This window comes from Rhinatrema bivittatum, chromosome 3 (genome assembly GCF_901001135.1).
Source record: "Rhinatrema bivittatum chromosome 3, aRhiBiv1.1, whole genome shotgun sequence".
Classification (NCBI taxonomy): domain Eukaryota; kingdom Metazoa; phylum Chordata; class Amphibia; order Gymnophiona; family Rhinatrematidae; genus Rhinatrema; species Rhinatrema bivittatum.
Window position 1 is genome coordinate 332,104,903 of NC_042617.1, and position 16,416 is coordinate 332,121,318.

The 16,416-nt window shown below is 45.9% G+C and overlaps 1 protein-coding gene across 3 annotated transcripts in view; it reads left to right on the top strand.

Moving 5' to 3' along the window:
• HACE1 (HECT domain and ankyrin repeat containing E3 ubiquitin protein ligase 1) overlaps positions 1-16,416 on the top strand; it is a 230,814-nt gene that overhangs the window by 142,965 nt on the left and 71,433 nt on the right. For all 3 annotated transcript variants that reach the window (XM_029595349.1, XM_029595352.1, XM_029595351.1), the window contains exons 18-19: positions 5,801-5,950; positions 6,514-6,710. In XM_029595349.1, coding sequence (XP_029451209.1) covers positions 5,801-5,950; positions 6,514-6,710 — 347 coding nt within the window. The remainder of the gene's footprint in view (positions 1-5,800; positions 5,951-6,513; positions 6,711-16,416) is intronic.

Sequence of the window (16,416 nt, forward strand, 5' to 3'; positions counted from 1 at the left end):
CAGTTGCTCAGTATTTCTCTGTCTCCAGCAGATGGTGGTGGTGCAAAACCTGCAGTCTGTGAAGTAGTTAAAAAAAAAAAAAAAAAAAAAAGTTAGGCTAGAACTGGAGATTACTTCCCAGAAGGTTGTCAGGTCCTGGTGGGGCCATCCCTTCTGGTTTGAGGTGGACGAGCAGGGGGTTGGAACCCATTTTTTTGGCTCTGTCCTTAAAGCCATTGGGGGGTGGACAACTGGTGGTGCCAGCTCCCCCTCCCCCCAGGAGGATGTCAGAACTCTGTTGACCCTTCTTCAGGGAAGTGTCCTTTTTGTGTTTGTTCTCCTTTGTCAAAGTTAAAATAAATAAATAAATAGCTGTTTTGTTTTTTTTTTCTTTGTGCCACTTGATTCGTGCAGTGGCTCGAGGCGAAGGCAGCTCAGTAAGGGGTCCTTTTCGGGTTTTTCAGCATCCTCTCAGCAGTGGCACAAACGCGCGAAGGAAGCCATGCCGCATGGCAGCCATTGTGCTGCATATGGAGAAGTGCGTTCGTGGCTCTTGCAGAATGGCCTGTGCTCCTGCTTGCCTCTCTGAGGGAGAGAGAGCAGCTGGGAAGCATTGGGGACACATCGGGCCACCGCGGGGATCACGGGTGAGCTTGATGCAGCTGCCGATTCATTTCCGGTTCACCTGGAACAGCAGCCACTTTGAATTCCTTTGCCACAGCAACTGAGGCAGCAGGTGGAGAGGGAACCCTTCCCCCAATTAGTCGTTTGGATACGAGAGCAGTACGCCTCGCATTGCAAGTCTTTCTGCTGCTATTACGAGGGCAGCCAGTAAGGATTTTATCGGACGATGTGACAACGATGGCTTACATCAACTGTGACAAGGTGGATCAAGAGGCCCAGGATCTAATTTGCTGGGTAGAGCAGAATCTGAAGTTATTGGCAGCCTCTCACATAGCTGGGATAGACAATGTTCAAGCAGAGTTCCTCAGTCATCGGCAGCTAGATCCCAGGGATTGGGAGTTGTCAGTAGAAGCGATGCAACTTATCTATGGCAAGTGGGGAACTCCCTGCTTAGATTTGATGGCAGCGCAAAGAAATGCCAAAGCTCCACGCTTCTTCAGTCGCAGCAGGAGGAGTTTTGATGCCTTAGTACTCCCTTGGCTGAAAGGGGTTCCCCTGTACATTATTTTCTGCTGTGGCCACTAGTGGGCAAAGTATTGTAGTGATTAAAGATTCTTCCAGGAGTGGTGATTTCTAGTGGCGCCAGAGTGGCTTCAATGGACCTGGTTTGCGGATTTGAACAATTTCGTGGGGGACTGTCTGCTTTGTCTCGCTCATCTTCCCAGTCTGCTGTATCAAGGTCCCATATTTTCAGACCAGGTGGCTCACTTCTGTCTTGCGGCTTGGCTTTTGAAAGGAAGTGCCGGAGGTGCAAGGGATATTCTGAGGATGTCATCTCCAGCCTGTTGCAAGCTAGGAAGACTTGTACATCCTTAACCTATGAGAGGGTTTGGAGTGTCTTTGAGTTTTGGTGCACAGAGCAGGGGATTGATCCTACTCGAGCACTGGTGGCGCACATTTTGACCTTCTTGCAATGAGGGTTAGTGAAGGGTTTGGCCTTTAATTTCCTCGGAGTCCAGGTGGTGGCTTAGGCTGCTTTAGAAGCAAGGTGCAGGGAGCAGCACTAGCTGTGCATCCAGATGTGCATTTTATTCAGGGGGCAAAGTATTTGCGCCTCCGGTGCGGATGTTATGTCCCCCTCCCCTCCCCGACTTGGTTCTCAGGGGATTGTACATGGCTTAATTTGAACCACTTCAAAGAGCAATGAGGAAGGATCTTACCTTGTTTGCTTGGTAACAATTTGTTCTGCTAGAAGAATTTCGGAGCTTTAGGCTCCATCAGGCAGGGATCCTTTTTTTCAGGATTCCAGAGGATAGAGTTTCTTTGCATACAATTCCTTCCTTTCCTCATAAAGTGAAATGGGCCTTGATGCAGTATGTTAAGGTCACTAATAGCTTTCTGCTATTGGATCATCCTTTTGTGATATGGAGTGGCACTAAGAAGGGACATAAGGCTTCAAAATCCACCATAGCGTGGTGGTTGAAAGAATCAATAGGTTCGGCATAGGTTGGTCAGGGTCGCTCTGTTACTGAGGGATTGCGAGTTCACTTTAATCGATCGCAAGCAACATCCTGGGCTGAATATCAGCAAATGTCGCCACAGGAGATTTGTAGAGCGGCTACTTGGAAATCGTTGCGCACTTTCACCAGGCATTATCGTTTAGATGTCCAGGCTCCAGATAACAGGGGCTTTTGGTGAAAGTGTACTTCGAGCAGGACTCTCGCAGTTTAGGGAAGCTTTGGTACTTTCCAGGAGTCTAGACTGATCTGGGTACATACAGGGAAAGGAAAATTGGTTCTTACCTGCTAATTTTCATTCCTGTAGTACCACAGATCAGTTCAGAGTCCCGTCCAATTGGGGTAAAGAGGCTTGGAGAGTCTACTCGATCTGTTATTGTAAATAAACAGAGGATTGGCACAGATTTCATTTTCGTTTGTTCTGTGATTAACGTTGGAAAGAACTGTTCCCATTAGGGGGTTTTCCACATTCTACTGCTCGGTCAGGGGAACATGTTCTGTGGTGATGTTTGTTTAGTTTCACTGCTATCTTGGGTACAGGTCAATACTGTATTGGGTCTTCAACACTTCATCTACGCAGATGACGTTCAGATACTCATACCTATTACCAGCACAATCACAAATGCCCTGAGTACCTGGAAGGCAGCTTTATTGGAAATTAAATCAATCCTCACAGACAACCAATTGGCTATCAATACCAATAAAACTGAGCTTATCATAATTTCACCTCCAAAAAATACATCAATGATTAACTCTGGTACTACACAAGACATCTCCACTATATCACAGCAAGTATGCAGCCTTGGTATCATCATTGACAGCAATCTCTCGTTTAAAAAATTAATCGCGGATACGGTTAAAAATGGTTTCTTTAAACTACACACGCTTAAACGTATTAAACCTCTTTTATACCAATATGACTTCCGCACAGTCTTGCAGGCAACTATTTTGTCTAAGATTGATTACTGCAATGCTCTGCTTCTGGGTCTACCTAAAGCTACAATTCAACCTTTGCAAATGTTGCAAAATGCAGCTGCCCGCATTATCACCGACACAAGCCGCCACGAGCACATTACCCCAGCACTTCAGTCCTTACACTGGCTACCAGTGGCTTCCAGGATAATATATAAATCTATGACGCTGATACACAAAGCCATTCAAAACAGAGATATGCACTGGTTCACTGATCATCTACAATTCAACACTTCATCCCGCCCAACGAGATTCCAGCATTTAGCCAAACTAAAGATCCCAGCACCCAATCTGACTAGACTTTCTAGTACAAAAGAACGGTCATTCATCATTGCTGGATCAACAATATGGAACACCATGCCCTCTGAATTACGCCAGGAAATTTGTCACAAAAAATTTAAACAAAACCTTAAAACCTGGCTATTTAAAAAAGCCTACTATTAATGATCTGAGTCCTATACCATTCTTCACCATTTCCACAGTCTCTTATATTTCGATTATATTCTTTTAATACAAAGTTATACATGGTTTTGTATTTGTTCAGTTTCTATGTTATATTGTAAAGCGCAATGCTGAATTATTGTTTTAATGTAAACCGAGGTGATGTTACTTATGTACCCCGGTATATAAAAATCTGCAAATAAATAAAATAAATAAATAAATACTGAGCAACTGCAGGTGGCACACCAGGTTATATGCCAGTGTCAGCGAAACTTTATCTGTCTCCATCTGCTGGAAGGGAGGCAAAACCCAAGAGTCTCGACTGATCTGTGGTACTACAGGAATGAAAATTAGCAGGTAAAAATCAGTTTTCCTTTCCCAGGATGTGGCAGATAACAGGCCAATAATATTTCTAAACTTCCAAAAGTTGATACCCTGCTTCATAGCTTCCCCTTCTCTTGCATCTTCTCCACATGAGGTGTGTGTGATGCACCTCCTCCACTCCCTTCACAGTCCCCTTCTAGTCACCTCTTCCCTTCCCCCCTCATTCCCTCCTTTCCTTTCCATCACTCCTTTCCCTCTAACTCACCCCACTTTCCTCCCTCTCCCCTCATTCCCCTCTCATTTACTCGTTACCCTCTCACTCACCCCATAATCCTCCCTCTCACTTCTCACCCTCCTCCCTCTCACTCCTCACCCTCATTCCCCCCTTTCTTTACCCTTACTTCCCCTCTCACTCATCTTACTCCCCTCCCTCCCTTCACATACTCCTCTCATTCACTGCCTTCCCCCTCACCCCACTCTCTTCTTACTCTACTCCCCTCCTTTCCTTTCCCTTTCCTCTTTCATCCCTCCCCTCTCCTCCCCACTCACTGCAATCTCCTCTCACCTTACCCCCTTCCATCCCATCATTTCCCTTCCCTCACTCACCCACCTGCCTTGCACTAGCAGGGCCTGGCCTCCCCACCAGCAGTGTCCTCCAGCGCTACAGGTCTGGACACTTCCTTTCCCCATGGCAGGGCCTGGGAACCCCCGCCAGCCTTTTTGCCTCCACCATGGATTATTAAAAAAAAAAAGTTCCTCTGTGCTGAGCTGTGTGCAACTGCCCATGTCTGTTACCTACCCTGCCCTGCCCCCACAAACACACAAGCCCACCTTCTTGCTGTTGATGCAGCCAACCAAGAACTAGCCCATCATCCTCCCTTCCGACTCCAGCTTGCATTCTACCTTAGTTTCCTATCTTGCATGCATGCTGACACATCATGACGCCAGCGTGATCATAGGGTCCACGGTGATCATGATGTACGTAGCTTGCATTGAGTGGGATAGTGGATCAAGGAGAGAGGGTGCAGGCCGGAGTCCTTGGCAACATTGCTCTGCGGCCAAATCCAGTTGTGGGAAAGAAAAGCATGGCTAGCCAGCCAAAGAAGCTGTTCGGGCCAGGTTCAGCCTATGGGCCGTAGTTTGCGGACCCTTATTCAGAAGTGCTAACCTTCAGGAAAAAGGCCACTTGCTCTTCAAGGCTTTCTAGGCATATTTCTGCTTGCACAGATTTTTCTATGGAATTCTTTTCTTTTCCAGAAATTGCAAGAAACATAATCCCTGTGCAAAAGATACGCTATCTGACAGGATCTTTTGCCCTTTTTTTCTTGCACCACCCATAATAAATACACAGTACATGAAAACGTGCCCAGGGCATGAATGAAGCACAGTGGAAAATTCTTGACCATTAGAAAGTTTGAGAGGCAAAATCTTTATGGGGGAGAATAGTCCTGCGGTTTCCATGCAAAACCAGCCAGAAGCGACGCCAGCTTCCCAGTAGACTTCTGGTACTATACAGGGCAGGGCTTCTTTGGCCTCTGCATTTTGAAATTCATCTTAGCTGAAGATGTTTTTCACTTGCTCATTTTGAACAGAAACTTTTGAAAATAGATATTGTTTTACCTCTCCAAATCCCGCAGCATGTGTTGACAGTATTTGCTTTGCTTTGTCTGTACTCCTGTGCGCAGCGTTATATTCCTCAGCCAGGTTGGTTCTGCAGTAGCCTGCAGCAACAGACATGGACCAAAAAGTTATCTGAGCTAGTGTGACATCAAACACCTAAAGCAAACTTATATTGGTTTGATTTTTTTTTTTTTTTAAGTCCATAACTGTGTGGAAGTTGAATATATAGTTAAAAACACTCATTCTTTAAAGATAATTTCAGTTAGTATACAATGTGCTGCAAGACAGGCCTTTATCCACTATATTTTTTTGGGGGTGGTTAGGAACAACTTTTCAACCAAACAGCAACTCATCGGTGAATCCCGACCACCTGAACTACTTCCGGTTTGCAGGCGAGATCCTGGGCTTAGCTCTGTACCATCGGCAGCTGGTCAACATCTACTTCACCAGGTCTTTCTACAAGCACATCCTGGGTAGGAGCCTCTGCTGTATCATTACCCGTTTTTAAATTGGGAGGGAAGATGGGAGAAGGTTTACCCAGGAGGTCTGAGCATCGTGCAGCCCAGGGTGGGATCACGTCTGCAAGTTTCTATGAGGAACTGGCTTTATTTCCATAACTCCAAGGATAGAATTTTGCAGGCGGATATTATTTAAAACTGTTAAGGGAAAAAGTGGATCTAAATAAATTTAGCTTTTATCATCGATTGCTTTATTTCAAATATTAGTAGATTGAGTTGCACATGATGCAGGTGGTTTTGAGCTGAATAGTCAGTTTTGCTGTCAGCTTCTGACTCGCTCATGCTTCTGTAGATTTAATCCCTGAGGACTCGTGTGTTGTTTCTGCTGCCCTTCCTTGAGCTCTAAGTCACTTTTTAGCAGTTATGTGCAGATGCCGCTGCCTCCCTGTCCTTATTTTTCCAGAGTTGCATTATCCCATTGCAGCTCTAGAGGGCAGTCTGTCACCAGAACCCAACAATAACTATAAGGAGCAGGTGAGGAAAGCAATACCTACCACAGGCATTCTTTGTTTCCACAGGAATTCCTGTAAACTATCAGGATGTGGCCTCAATCGATCCAGAATATGCCAAAAACTTGCAGTGGATTTTGGATAATGACATCAGTGACCTGGGGCTGGAGCTGACCTTCTCAGTGGAGACGGATGTCTTTGGAGCGATGGAAGAAGTACCTCTGAAGCCCGGAGGGACAAGCATCCTTGTCACCCAGGAGAACAAAGTGAGGCTCCAGTTTATTCTCAAGTGCTCGGTGATCACATGATTTGGTCATGTGGCTTGTTTAACTTATAAATCTGCTTCCCTCTTTTTAAAGACCCAAGACAATGTCATTGAGGCTGACACTAGAAATGCAGTGTACTCTTAGCCAAATTGGTCCTGGATCTATTGAGATGTTTTGCAAATTGTGACACCTTTTATTGTCTCTGTCCTGTTTAAAGCCCAAAACTTATAAATTCCAACTCCAGGACAGTCCAATGCTAATTGTTATACAAAAATATCCCAGTTGTAAAGCTTAATAAATCTTAAATCCTAGAAAATGTCTTTCAATATATATGTAGGACTACCACTTAGTCAATTTAGATTGAATACGGATGGTCCAGTTTTCTGATTGTTTTTATTTTTGGGTTTTTTTTAATCTGTCTTGATTTATGTGACCATTGTCCAAAAGAAAAGTAGTGAGCAAAATGAAGTATTGAGATCCAAGAAATGAATTAGATCATTATCATGTTCCCCTTTTATTGCACCAGCATAAAAAATGAGTGTATAGGAGCTTTTGAGAGAACACAGGAACAGCTTTGTCTTTGGACAGTTCTTGTTTTGGTCCAGTAAAAGTCATCGTCATCACAATCTGCAAAGATTCCAGTTCACTAGATATGGGGGATCGGAAAAGAAGGATGGACTTGAGATGACACATCAGGCCTCATGTGCTGAATAAAGGGGGGAAGTCGAAGGGGACAGTGAAAAGAGGAAGAAGAGGCAGCATGAGGCAGAGCCATGTGCTCTGCAATTCCAGCTGCATTTTATTTATTTGTCAGCTGTGGTCTGCCTTTCCGCGTGAGCTTGCTCAAGGTGGAGTACAACAAATGATAATATAATAGAAGGAAAACACAAACATAAAATAATGCCAGTAATAACTATTCCAGTAAAAAAAAAAAAAAGCCAAACACACTAAATGCATTGAAAATAATTATAAAATGTCTAAAGTAATTAAAAAAAATGTCAGGGAAGGTTTAAAATCTAAAAACAAAAATAAAGATCCTAAAGGCATAGAGCAATTTAATAGCACTTAAACATCAATGGGGAAATTTTTAAAGTCCCTGTGTTGCTTACAAAGTAGCTGAGGCCATGCAAGCATGTTTTCAAATGGAAGCATCCTGTGAAGATCCCCTTTGAAAACATGGGGCTGCAGATACTTCATTAATCTTGGACTTTGCACCTGATTGGTTACCAGGATAAAGTCTTCTGACAAAGGCTTCTATTTCTGTTTATACCTGTATCCCACCTTATTGAATCCAATGGGAACATCCAAAGCAGGTTACAAACATATTAAAAATACAGTAAAATACAATATTACAAAGTTCAAATAAAGCAAAATACAATACATAATAAGAAATACTCAGTATAAATTCACAGCAAAATATTAAGTACAAATCATAAACTTTTCATTAAAAAAGAAACTCTAATCTCAACTACATGCTATTCCATACTCTCACTAGGGAATGGATTCAGTTAAAATATAATAAAAACATAATTTAATTATTTATTTGGTTAGAGACTTGAGCTGGGTAACCAGAGCTGGGGTTTTGTAGAGGCTTGCCTGGAGGGCCAAGTGTACACCTACAGGTAAGGAGCTGAACAAGACAGGGGCAGCATGGCAAAAGTGCTGATCCTGACTTCTAGCTAACCAGATCTCGGAGTCCGCACATAACGAGACAGGGGATTTTTCAAATACTGTGGACTTGCGCGATCAGAGGGTTATAGTTAAAGGTATTTCTGTGGGTAAGGCACGGCTTTACTTGCGAAAATGGTCTGTTATGAAATTGCCCTTATGATTTGAGGGTAATCTGTCATGCTTGCGCATAGGTTCACCCAGACTGAATGGAGGCGTTCTCAGAGGCAGGGCAGGAGAGGGATTTGCACTCAGGTGCATACTTTTGTGTTTTCAAAGGTACACAGGGAAAATTTCCAGAAAACTTTCTGCATGCAATTTAGCAGGTCTTAATTTGTATGGCTAGTTTGGATGGGATAATTTTTAAAAGGGAAATTCCTGTTCATACCCAGATCAGTCCAGACAAGTGGGTTTTGCATCCCTACCAGCAGATAGAGGCAGAGAACAAACCTTTGAGACACTGCTACATAACCGAGGGGACCGATGAGCTGAGCGCACTGTTTAACCCGCAGTTGAATGCACGCAACCTAATCCCCTTATGCCTAGAACAGGTGTTAATTTCTGAGCACTCCCAAAAGTTGTACAGAAAAGCAGAAAATGTTGCTTTTCTATACATCCTCCTACTTAATATCGTTGCGATATTACGAGGATGTTGCGATATTAAGTAAGAGGAATGAAAGATTAAAAAAATAGTTAAAATAAAAAGTACCGATGGTCAGGTTCAGGAAATGGAAACTCAGTTAACCAGTGTCCGTTTTCCAAACCTGTGGCTTGCGCTGGTTAAGAAAACAGAGGCTGATAAATTCAGCCTCTGTTTTCTTAACTGGCGGACAGCCGCAGTCAGCCGTCCTCCTTGACAGCACGACCTCTAATTAGAATATTGCAAGGCACCCCCAAGAGAGGTGCCTGGGAGCACGTTAGAAAAGCGAGAGCTGAATACTCAGCACCTGCTTTCTGTGCGTTTTAATTGCATCAGCCCCCAAGAGTGCCACCTGCAGTCAGTATTTCTCTGCCTCCAGCACATGGTATAGATACAAACTTGCAATCTGACAAAATGTTTAAATTAAGAGAGAGAATTTGTTTGAAGAAGTTTTCAGAGGCTCCCTGAAGTGTTAGGCTTCTTCGTGGACCAACTCCCAGGTGAAGCAGGGCGATCAGGGGGTTGGAAACCCCTGGCTGGTGTTCATCCTTGTCTGTCTGGAGGTCCTGATAGCCAGGGGACTGGCTCCTTCACGGTCTCTGATGCCTCCTCCTAAATATTCACTGGCCTGTCAGGGAAATACCCTGTTTATCTTTTAAGCTATTTAAAAAAAAAGAAAAGAAAAAAAAAAAGAAAGGAGTTACTTTTATGTTTACAGTGGCTTAAGGGAACAGTCTGAGGTGGTGAGTGCAACTGTGACAGCGGAAGCGTTCAGTGTTTCAGGAGGGGGAAGGTTGGAGGGGGTTCCCTTCTCCCTCTCCCCAGAGGCGTTGAGGGAGGTAGCGGCTGTGCTGGCAGGGGCCGTGGGTGTGGCTGAATTTGGCTTTGTTCACCGTTTGGGCCGGTGCCCCCGCGTGGCTTCTTGGTTGGAGCTGACCGCCATCGTGCCAGTGTTTCCCACGCGCCGCTCATGCAGGTTTCCTGTCAGTTTGTGATGTGTGGCATTGCAGCCACATGTGTGGCCTGTGGGGCAGCATGCCTAGTTCCTAATAGTGCCTAAGCCATGTGTGGCGGCCTGCGTGGCCTGCGGGATCTGGTCTGCTCAGCTCATAAGTAGATCCCTTTGTTGTAGCTGTAAGGCAGGAAATGAAAGAACCTCAATGGGGGGGGGCTTTTGAAGAAGAAGGTCCTTTGTTCGTTGGGGACCACAACTATTGCCCCGGGGTGGGCCTCAGGGGTCAGCCGTTCCCGCGGGGGTTTGTGGACAGTGGTCTCCGGCCAACAGACTCCAGTGATTTCCCCCCCCCCCCTCCGTCACCTGTGGTGCAGGAAGATCAGGATGGGGGAGGAGATTCAGAGGGCAGCCTTCTTGAACAGGGGACTGAGGACCCCAAAGATTTTTCGCCAGTTTGTTCTCCTCCATAAGGCCATCCTGGCAAGGAAGGGGGGCGGGGGAAAGCCTCCCTATTGTGCTGCCAAAAGTCCTAAGGTAGCCCCTGTGGGGGGGGGGGGGGGGGATCTGGGGATCTGCTGTGACACCTGAGTTTGGGTTGAGCAGGTCCAGAGGCTGACCCCAGGGATGGGGAAGACTCTGATATTCCAGAGAATCCTTTGGATTTGCAGGGGGCCGAAGCGGATGTGGACCTGGATATGAATAAGGATGATCTGGACCCGGTCGAGTTTCCTGTGTCAGAAGGGGATGACCCTAGGGTGATCCGCTTGTTTAAGAAAGATAAATTGCTTTTCCTTATTCTGCAGGTGTTGCAGGAATTAGGGGTGAAGGTGGCTCAGGGTGTAGTTGGATAATGAAGGCGTGAATCCGGTCCTGGATAGACTGTGGGGCCCGCCTAGTGCTTTTCCCTTGCCGAAGAAGATTCGCAAATTGGTGAACCGGAAGTTGGACTTTCTGGAAGTGGGTCAGAAGGGGCATGGCTAAGCTTTACCCCTGATGGAGGAGATCTTTGGAGCTCCTGCAGGTGCCAAAGATGGATGCGGCGGTTTCGGCAGTGACCAAGAAGATGACCATCCCCGGTGTCAGGGGCTGCTGCTTTGAAGGATGTTCAGGACCGCAAGTTGGAGATCCAATTAAAGCAGGTGTTTGAGGTTCTGCTTTGAGTCTCCGAGCTGCGATTTGTGGCAGCATGATGCAGAGAGCTTTTCTATGCTGGGTGTAGAAGACACGAGAACAAGCCTTGTCAGGGGAAGCCGATTCTTTGCAGTCTGCGCACTTGGAGTCTGGAATGGCTTATGTCGCAGATGTGCTATATGACTTGGTGCGCACTTCAGCCAGGAGCATGGTCTCTGCAGTTGCGGCTCACAGGCATTTGTGGTTGTGAAATTGGTCAGCGGACATGTGGTCCAAGGCACAGCTGTTTAATCTTCCCTTAAGGGGAAACTCCTTTCTGGGGAGGAATTGGATCAGCTGATGAAGACTTTGGGAGAGTCCAAAGGTAATAGGTTGCCTGAGGATCGGGATTCGCGTAGGTTACATTCAGGCAAGCTCTCCTCTGGTGCGGGAGCGAAGCAGTTGGCGGGATGGCAACAGGCCTTTCGAAGTGCCTACAGATTTTGGCCAAGGGGCTGGTGGTGCAAAAATAGTCGCAATGAAGCCAGCATCACTCATTCCTCTGTAGAAGCGGTAGGGAGCAGATTGTCCAGCTTTTACGAGGAGTGCGCCATGGTTATTTTGAACTGCTGGGTTTTAGAAGTGGTGCGAGATGGCTACGCACTAGAATTTTCTCACCCTGTCAAGGAAGCCTTTCTGGAGTCCCACGTCGTCTCTCGAAGCAAGTGAGAGACAGTGAGGGAGAGGCTGTTGAGCCTAAATGCGATTGTTCCTGTCCCAAGGGAGGAGCAAGGACAAGGAAGGAATGTTTCGGCCCATTCTCGAATTGCAGAAGGTGAACAAAGCCCTGAGGGTTCCTTGTTTTCAAATGGAGACGTTAATAGCAGTAATGGCGGCAATCCGCAGAGGAGAGTTCTTAGCGTCGTCGGACCTGACGGAGACATATCTCCATATTCTCATTCCACGGGACCATCAGAGGTTTCTGCGTTTCGTGGTGTTGGGAAAACACTTTGTTTCGCGCTCTTCCCTTTGAGCTGGCCACAGCGCCTCGGACCTTCACAAAGGTGTTGGTAGTAGTGGCAGCAGCCAATCATCCATATTTGGATGATTGGCTGATTCATGTGAAGACAGAGGAGGCGTGCCAGAGGCCTCTCTAGCGAGTTATGGCCACCTTGCGTTCGCTGGGTTGGGTAATAAATGGCGAAAAGTTACTTGATGCCTTCCTAGTCATTGGAGTATCTGGGGGTGCTCTTCAATACCCAGTAGGACAGGGTGACATTTGCAGGCGCAGGAGACACATCCGCTTCAGCTGTCAGTGCCAATGGTCTGGGACTATTTGAGACTAAGAACATGCCATACTGGGTCAGACCAAGGGTCCATCAAGCCCAGCATCCTGTTTCCAACAGTGGCCAATCCTGGCCATAAGAACCTGGCAAGTACCCAGAAACTAAGTCTATTCCATGTTACTGTAGCTAGTAATAACAGTGGCTATTTTCTAAGTCAACTTAATTAATAGCAGGTAATGGACTTCTCCTCCAAGAACTTATCCAATCCTTTTTTAAACACAGCAACACTAACTGCACTAACCACATCCTCTGGCAACAAATTCCAGAGTTTAATTGTGTGTTGAGTGAAAAAGAACTTTCTCCAACTTCATGGAGTGCCCCCTAGTCTTTCTATTATCCGAAAGAGTAAATAACCGTTTCACATTTACCTGTTCTAGACCTCTCATGATTTTAAACACCTTTATCATATCCCCCCTTAGCCATCTCTTCTCCAAGCTGAAAAGTCCTAACCTCTTTAGCCTTTCCTCATAGGGGAGCTGTTCCATCCCCTTTATCGTTTTGGTCGCCCTGCTCTGTATCTTCTCCATCGCAACTATATCTTTTTTGAGATGTGGCGACCAGAATTTAAGGTGCGGTCTCACCATGGAGCGATACAGAGGCATTATGACATTTTCCATTTTATTCACCATTCCCTTTCTTATAATTCTCAACATTCTGTTTGCTTTTTTGACTGCCGCAGCACACTGAACTGATGATTTCAATGTGTTATCCACTATGACGCCTAGATCTCTTTCTTGGTTGGTAGCTCCTAATATTGAACCTAACATTGTGTAACTATAGCATGGGTTATTTTTCCCTATATGCATCACCTTGCACTTATCCACATTAAATTTCATCTGCCATTTAGATGCCCAATTTTCCAGTCTCACAAGGTCTTCCTGCAAATTATCACAATCTGCTTATGATTTAACTATTCTGAACAATTTTGTGTCATCTGCAAATTTTATTACCTCACTCGTCGTATTTCTTTCCAGATCATTTATAAATATATTGAAAAGTAAGGGTCCCAATACAGATCCCTGAGGCACTCCACTGCCCACTCCCTTCCACTGAGAAAATTGTCCATTTAATCCTACTGTTTCCTGTCTTTTAGCCAGTTTGTAATTTACAAAAGGACATCGCCACCTATCCCATGACTTTTTACTTTTCCTAGAAGCCTCTCATGAGGAACTTTGCCAAATGCCTTCTGAAAATCAAAATACACTACATCTTCCGGTTCACCTTTATCTACATGTTGATTAACTCCTTCAAAAAAGTGAAGCAGATTTGTAAGGCAAGACTTGCCTTGGGTAATGCCATGCTGACTTTGTTCCATGCAGAACATGCTCTTATCCAGATGGAATCCTGTGTCTGAGGTGTATCAGCTACCCTTACCTCTTCTAGAAGAGTCCAGATCCAGTCTGTCGTGGTGGCTGTTGCGCTGTAACCTGGAAAAGGGCATAGATCTGGAGACTCGAGACTGGGTGGTAGTGACCATGGATGCCAGTCTCAAAGGTTGGGGCGGTCTGCCCAAGTATTTTGGTCAGTGGAGAAGAGGACCTGGCCCATCAATTGCCTGGAAATGAGGGCGATTCAACGGGCACTGGAGGTCTTCCTTCCCTGGATCAGAGGCAGGATGGTCCAGGTATTCTCGGACAATGCAATGACAATGGCCTACATCAACCGTCAAGGAAGGATGAAGAGTTATGCGGTGGCTCTAGAACAGTGATGGTGAACTCCAGTCCTCAAGTGCCACAAACAGGCCAGGTTTTCACTATATCTACAATGAATATGCATGAGAAAGATTTGCATGCACTGCCTCCATTGTATGCAAATCTTTCTCATGCATATTCATTGTGGATATCCTGAAAATCTGGCCTGTTTGTGGTACTCAAGCACTGGAGTTCGCCATCAGTGCTCTAGAAGCTCGGCATTTGTTTGTTTGGGCAGAGCTCCATCTCAAGGGAATAGCGGCATCTCATGTTGTGGGTGCAGAAACTGTACAGTCGGATTTTCTCAGCAGCCAGCAGTTTGATCCGGGGAAATGGGATTTGTCTTCTGAAGCCTGGGATCGTATCTGTGCCAGATGGGGCGTTTCCCAGTTGGATCTTATGGTGATGCGAACCAACGCAAAGATGGCAAGGTTTTTCAGTCGCAGAAGAGAGGCCGCACAGTAGGACTGGATGTCCTGGTATGTCCTTGGCTGACGGGATCCTGCTGTTCGTGTTTCCTCCATGGCTTCTTGTTGGGTGAGTTCTGTGGCGCATAGAGTCGCATCCGGGGTCGGTAGTGCTGGTGGCGCCTGAATGGCCGCGACGCCCATGGTTGGCGGATCTAGTGTATCTCACCGTAGAGGGACCCCTCAGGTTGGCCCATCTCGCCCCTCTTATTGTGATGGGCAGATTTTCGGATTGGGAGGATCAATTTTGTCTTGCAGCTTGGCATTTAAGAGGCGGCGGTTGTGTCTGAAGGACTATTTGGTACTGGTGTTTTCTACCCTTCTCCAGGCTCAGAGACCCTTGACCTCTATAGCGTATGTCAGGGTCTGGAAGGTCTTTGAGTCCTGGTGCCTGTAGCATCGATTGGATCCCCTATCTGTGGATGTTCCCCAGATTTAGCCTATTTGCAGGAGGGGTTGTCTAAGGGGCTCGCCTATAACTCGCTCCATGTGCAGGTATCCACATTGGGTTTCTTTAGGAACAAGATGCGGGGGAGGTGGTTGGCCTCACATCTTGATGTGGCTCAATTCCTGAAAGGAGTGAAGCATTTGCGACTGCCGGTTCGGAAGCTGTGTCCAGATTGGAGCATCAATTTGGTTTTACGGGTACTCTGTGGTGCGCCCTTTGAGCCTTTGAAAAGGGTGACGTTGAAGGACTTGACATTAAAGACAGTGTTTCTGGCGGCAATTTGTTCAGCCAGGCGGATTTTGGAGTTGCAGGCTCTGTTGTGCAGGGATCCTTTTCTGCATATTTCTAATGACGGGGCCACATTGCGAATGGTCCCCTCTTTCTTGCTGAAGGTGGGGTCCTCTTTTCATGTTAATCAGACAGTGGATCTTCCTACTTTTCCGGAGTAGTCTAGATATTCTCCGCAGGAGAGAGAACTGTATCTCTTGGATATACGCCGGATTATTCTGCGCTATTTGGAGGTCCCCGATTCCTTTCGGCACTCAGGTCATCTTTTTGTGTTGTTTGGGAATGCAAAGAAAGGTGATAAGGCCTCAAAGGCCACGATTGTGCGGTGACTGAGGGAGGCCATTTGTTATGTTTATATTTGTAAGGGTTGCAAGATTCCAGTGGGGATGAAAGTTCATTCTTCAAGAGCTTTCTCCCCAGGAGGTTTGTAGAGCGGCAGTGTGGTCTTCACTTCACACTTTCATCAGACATTATCGTTTGGACATGTGGGCGCAGGAGGATGCGTCTTTTGGTGAGAGTGTGTTGCGTGCGGGTCTTTCAGGTTCCCCCCCAGTTTAGGGGTGTTTGGGTACATCCCAGTTGTCTGGACTGATCTGGGTATGAACAAGAAAGGAAAATTGGTTCTTACCTGCTGATTTTCGTTCCTATAATAATCCAGATCAGTCCAGAGACCCTCCTTGTTGCTGCCAAAAGACTGTTTCCTGATAGTTGATTGATATATTCCGAAGAGTTTTTTGTACGTAACATTTTTGGGGTTCTGGAGATGACAGAGGCTCCAGTGCAGGGGATTCCAGCTCTGCTTTACCTTTTCACCCTGGAGAGGGTTTTAGGTTCTAATTCTTTGGCTTGGGTACAGGTCAATATTGAAGGACTGCAGGTGGCATTCTCGTTTATGTAGCAGTGCCTCAGAGATTGTTCTCTGCTTTAGGGATGTAAAACCTCCTTGTCTAGACTGATCTGTGGTATTACAGGAATGAAAATTAGGTAAGAACCAATTTTCCTGTATGTGTATACTTTCCCTTTAAACATTGGTGTAAGTTATTCACATATTTGCTATCTAATTTGTGCAGGATGTTAGAAATATTACCCCGCT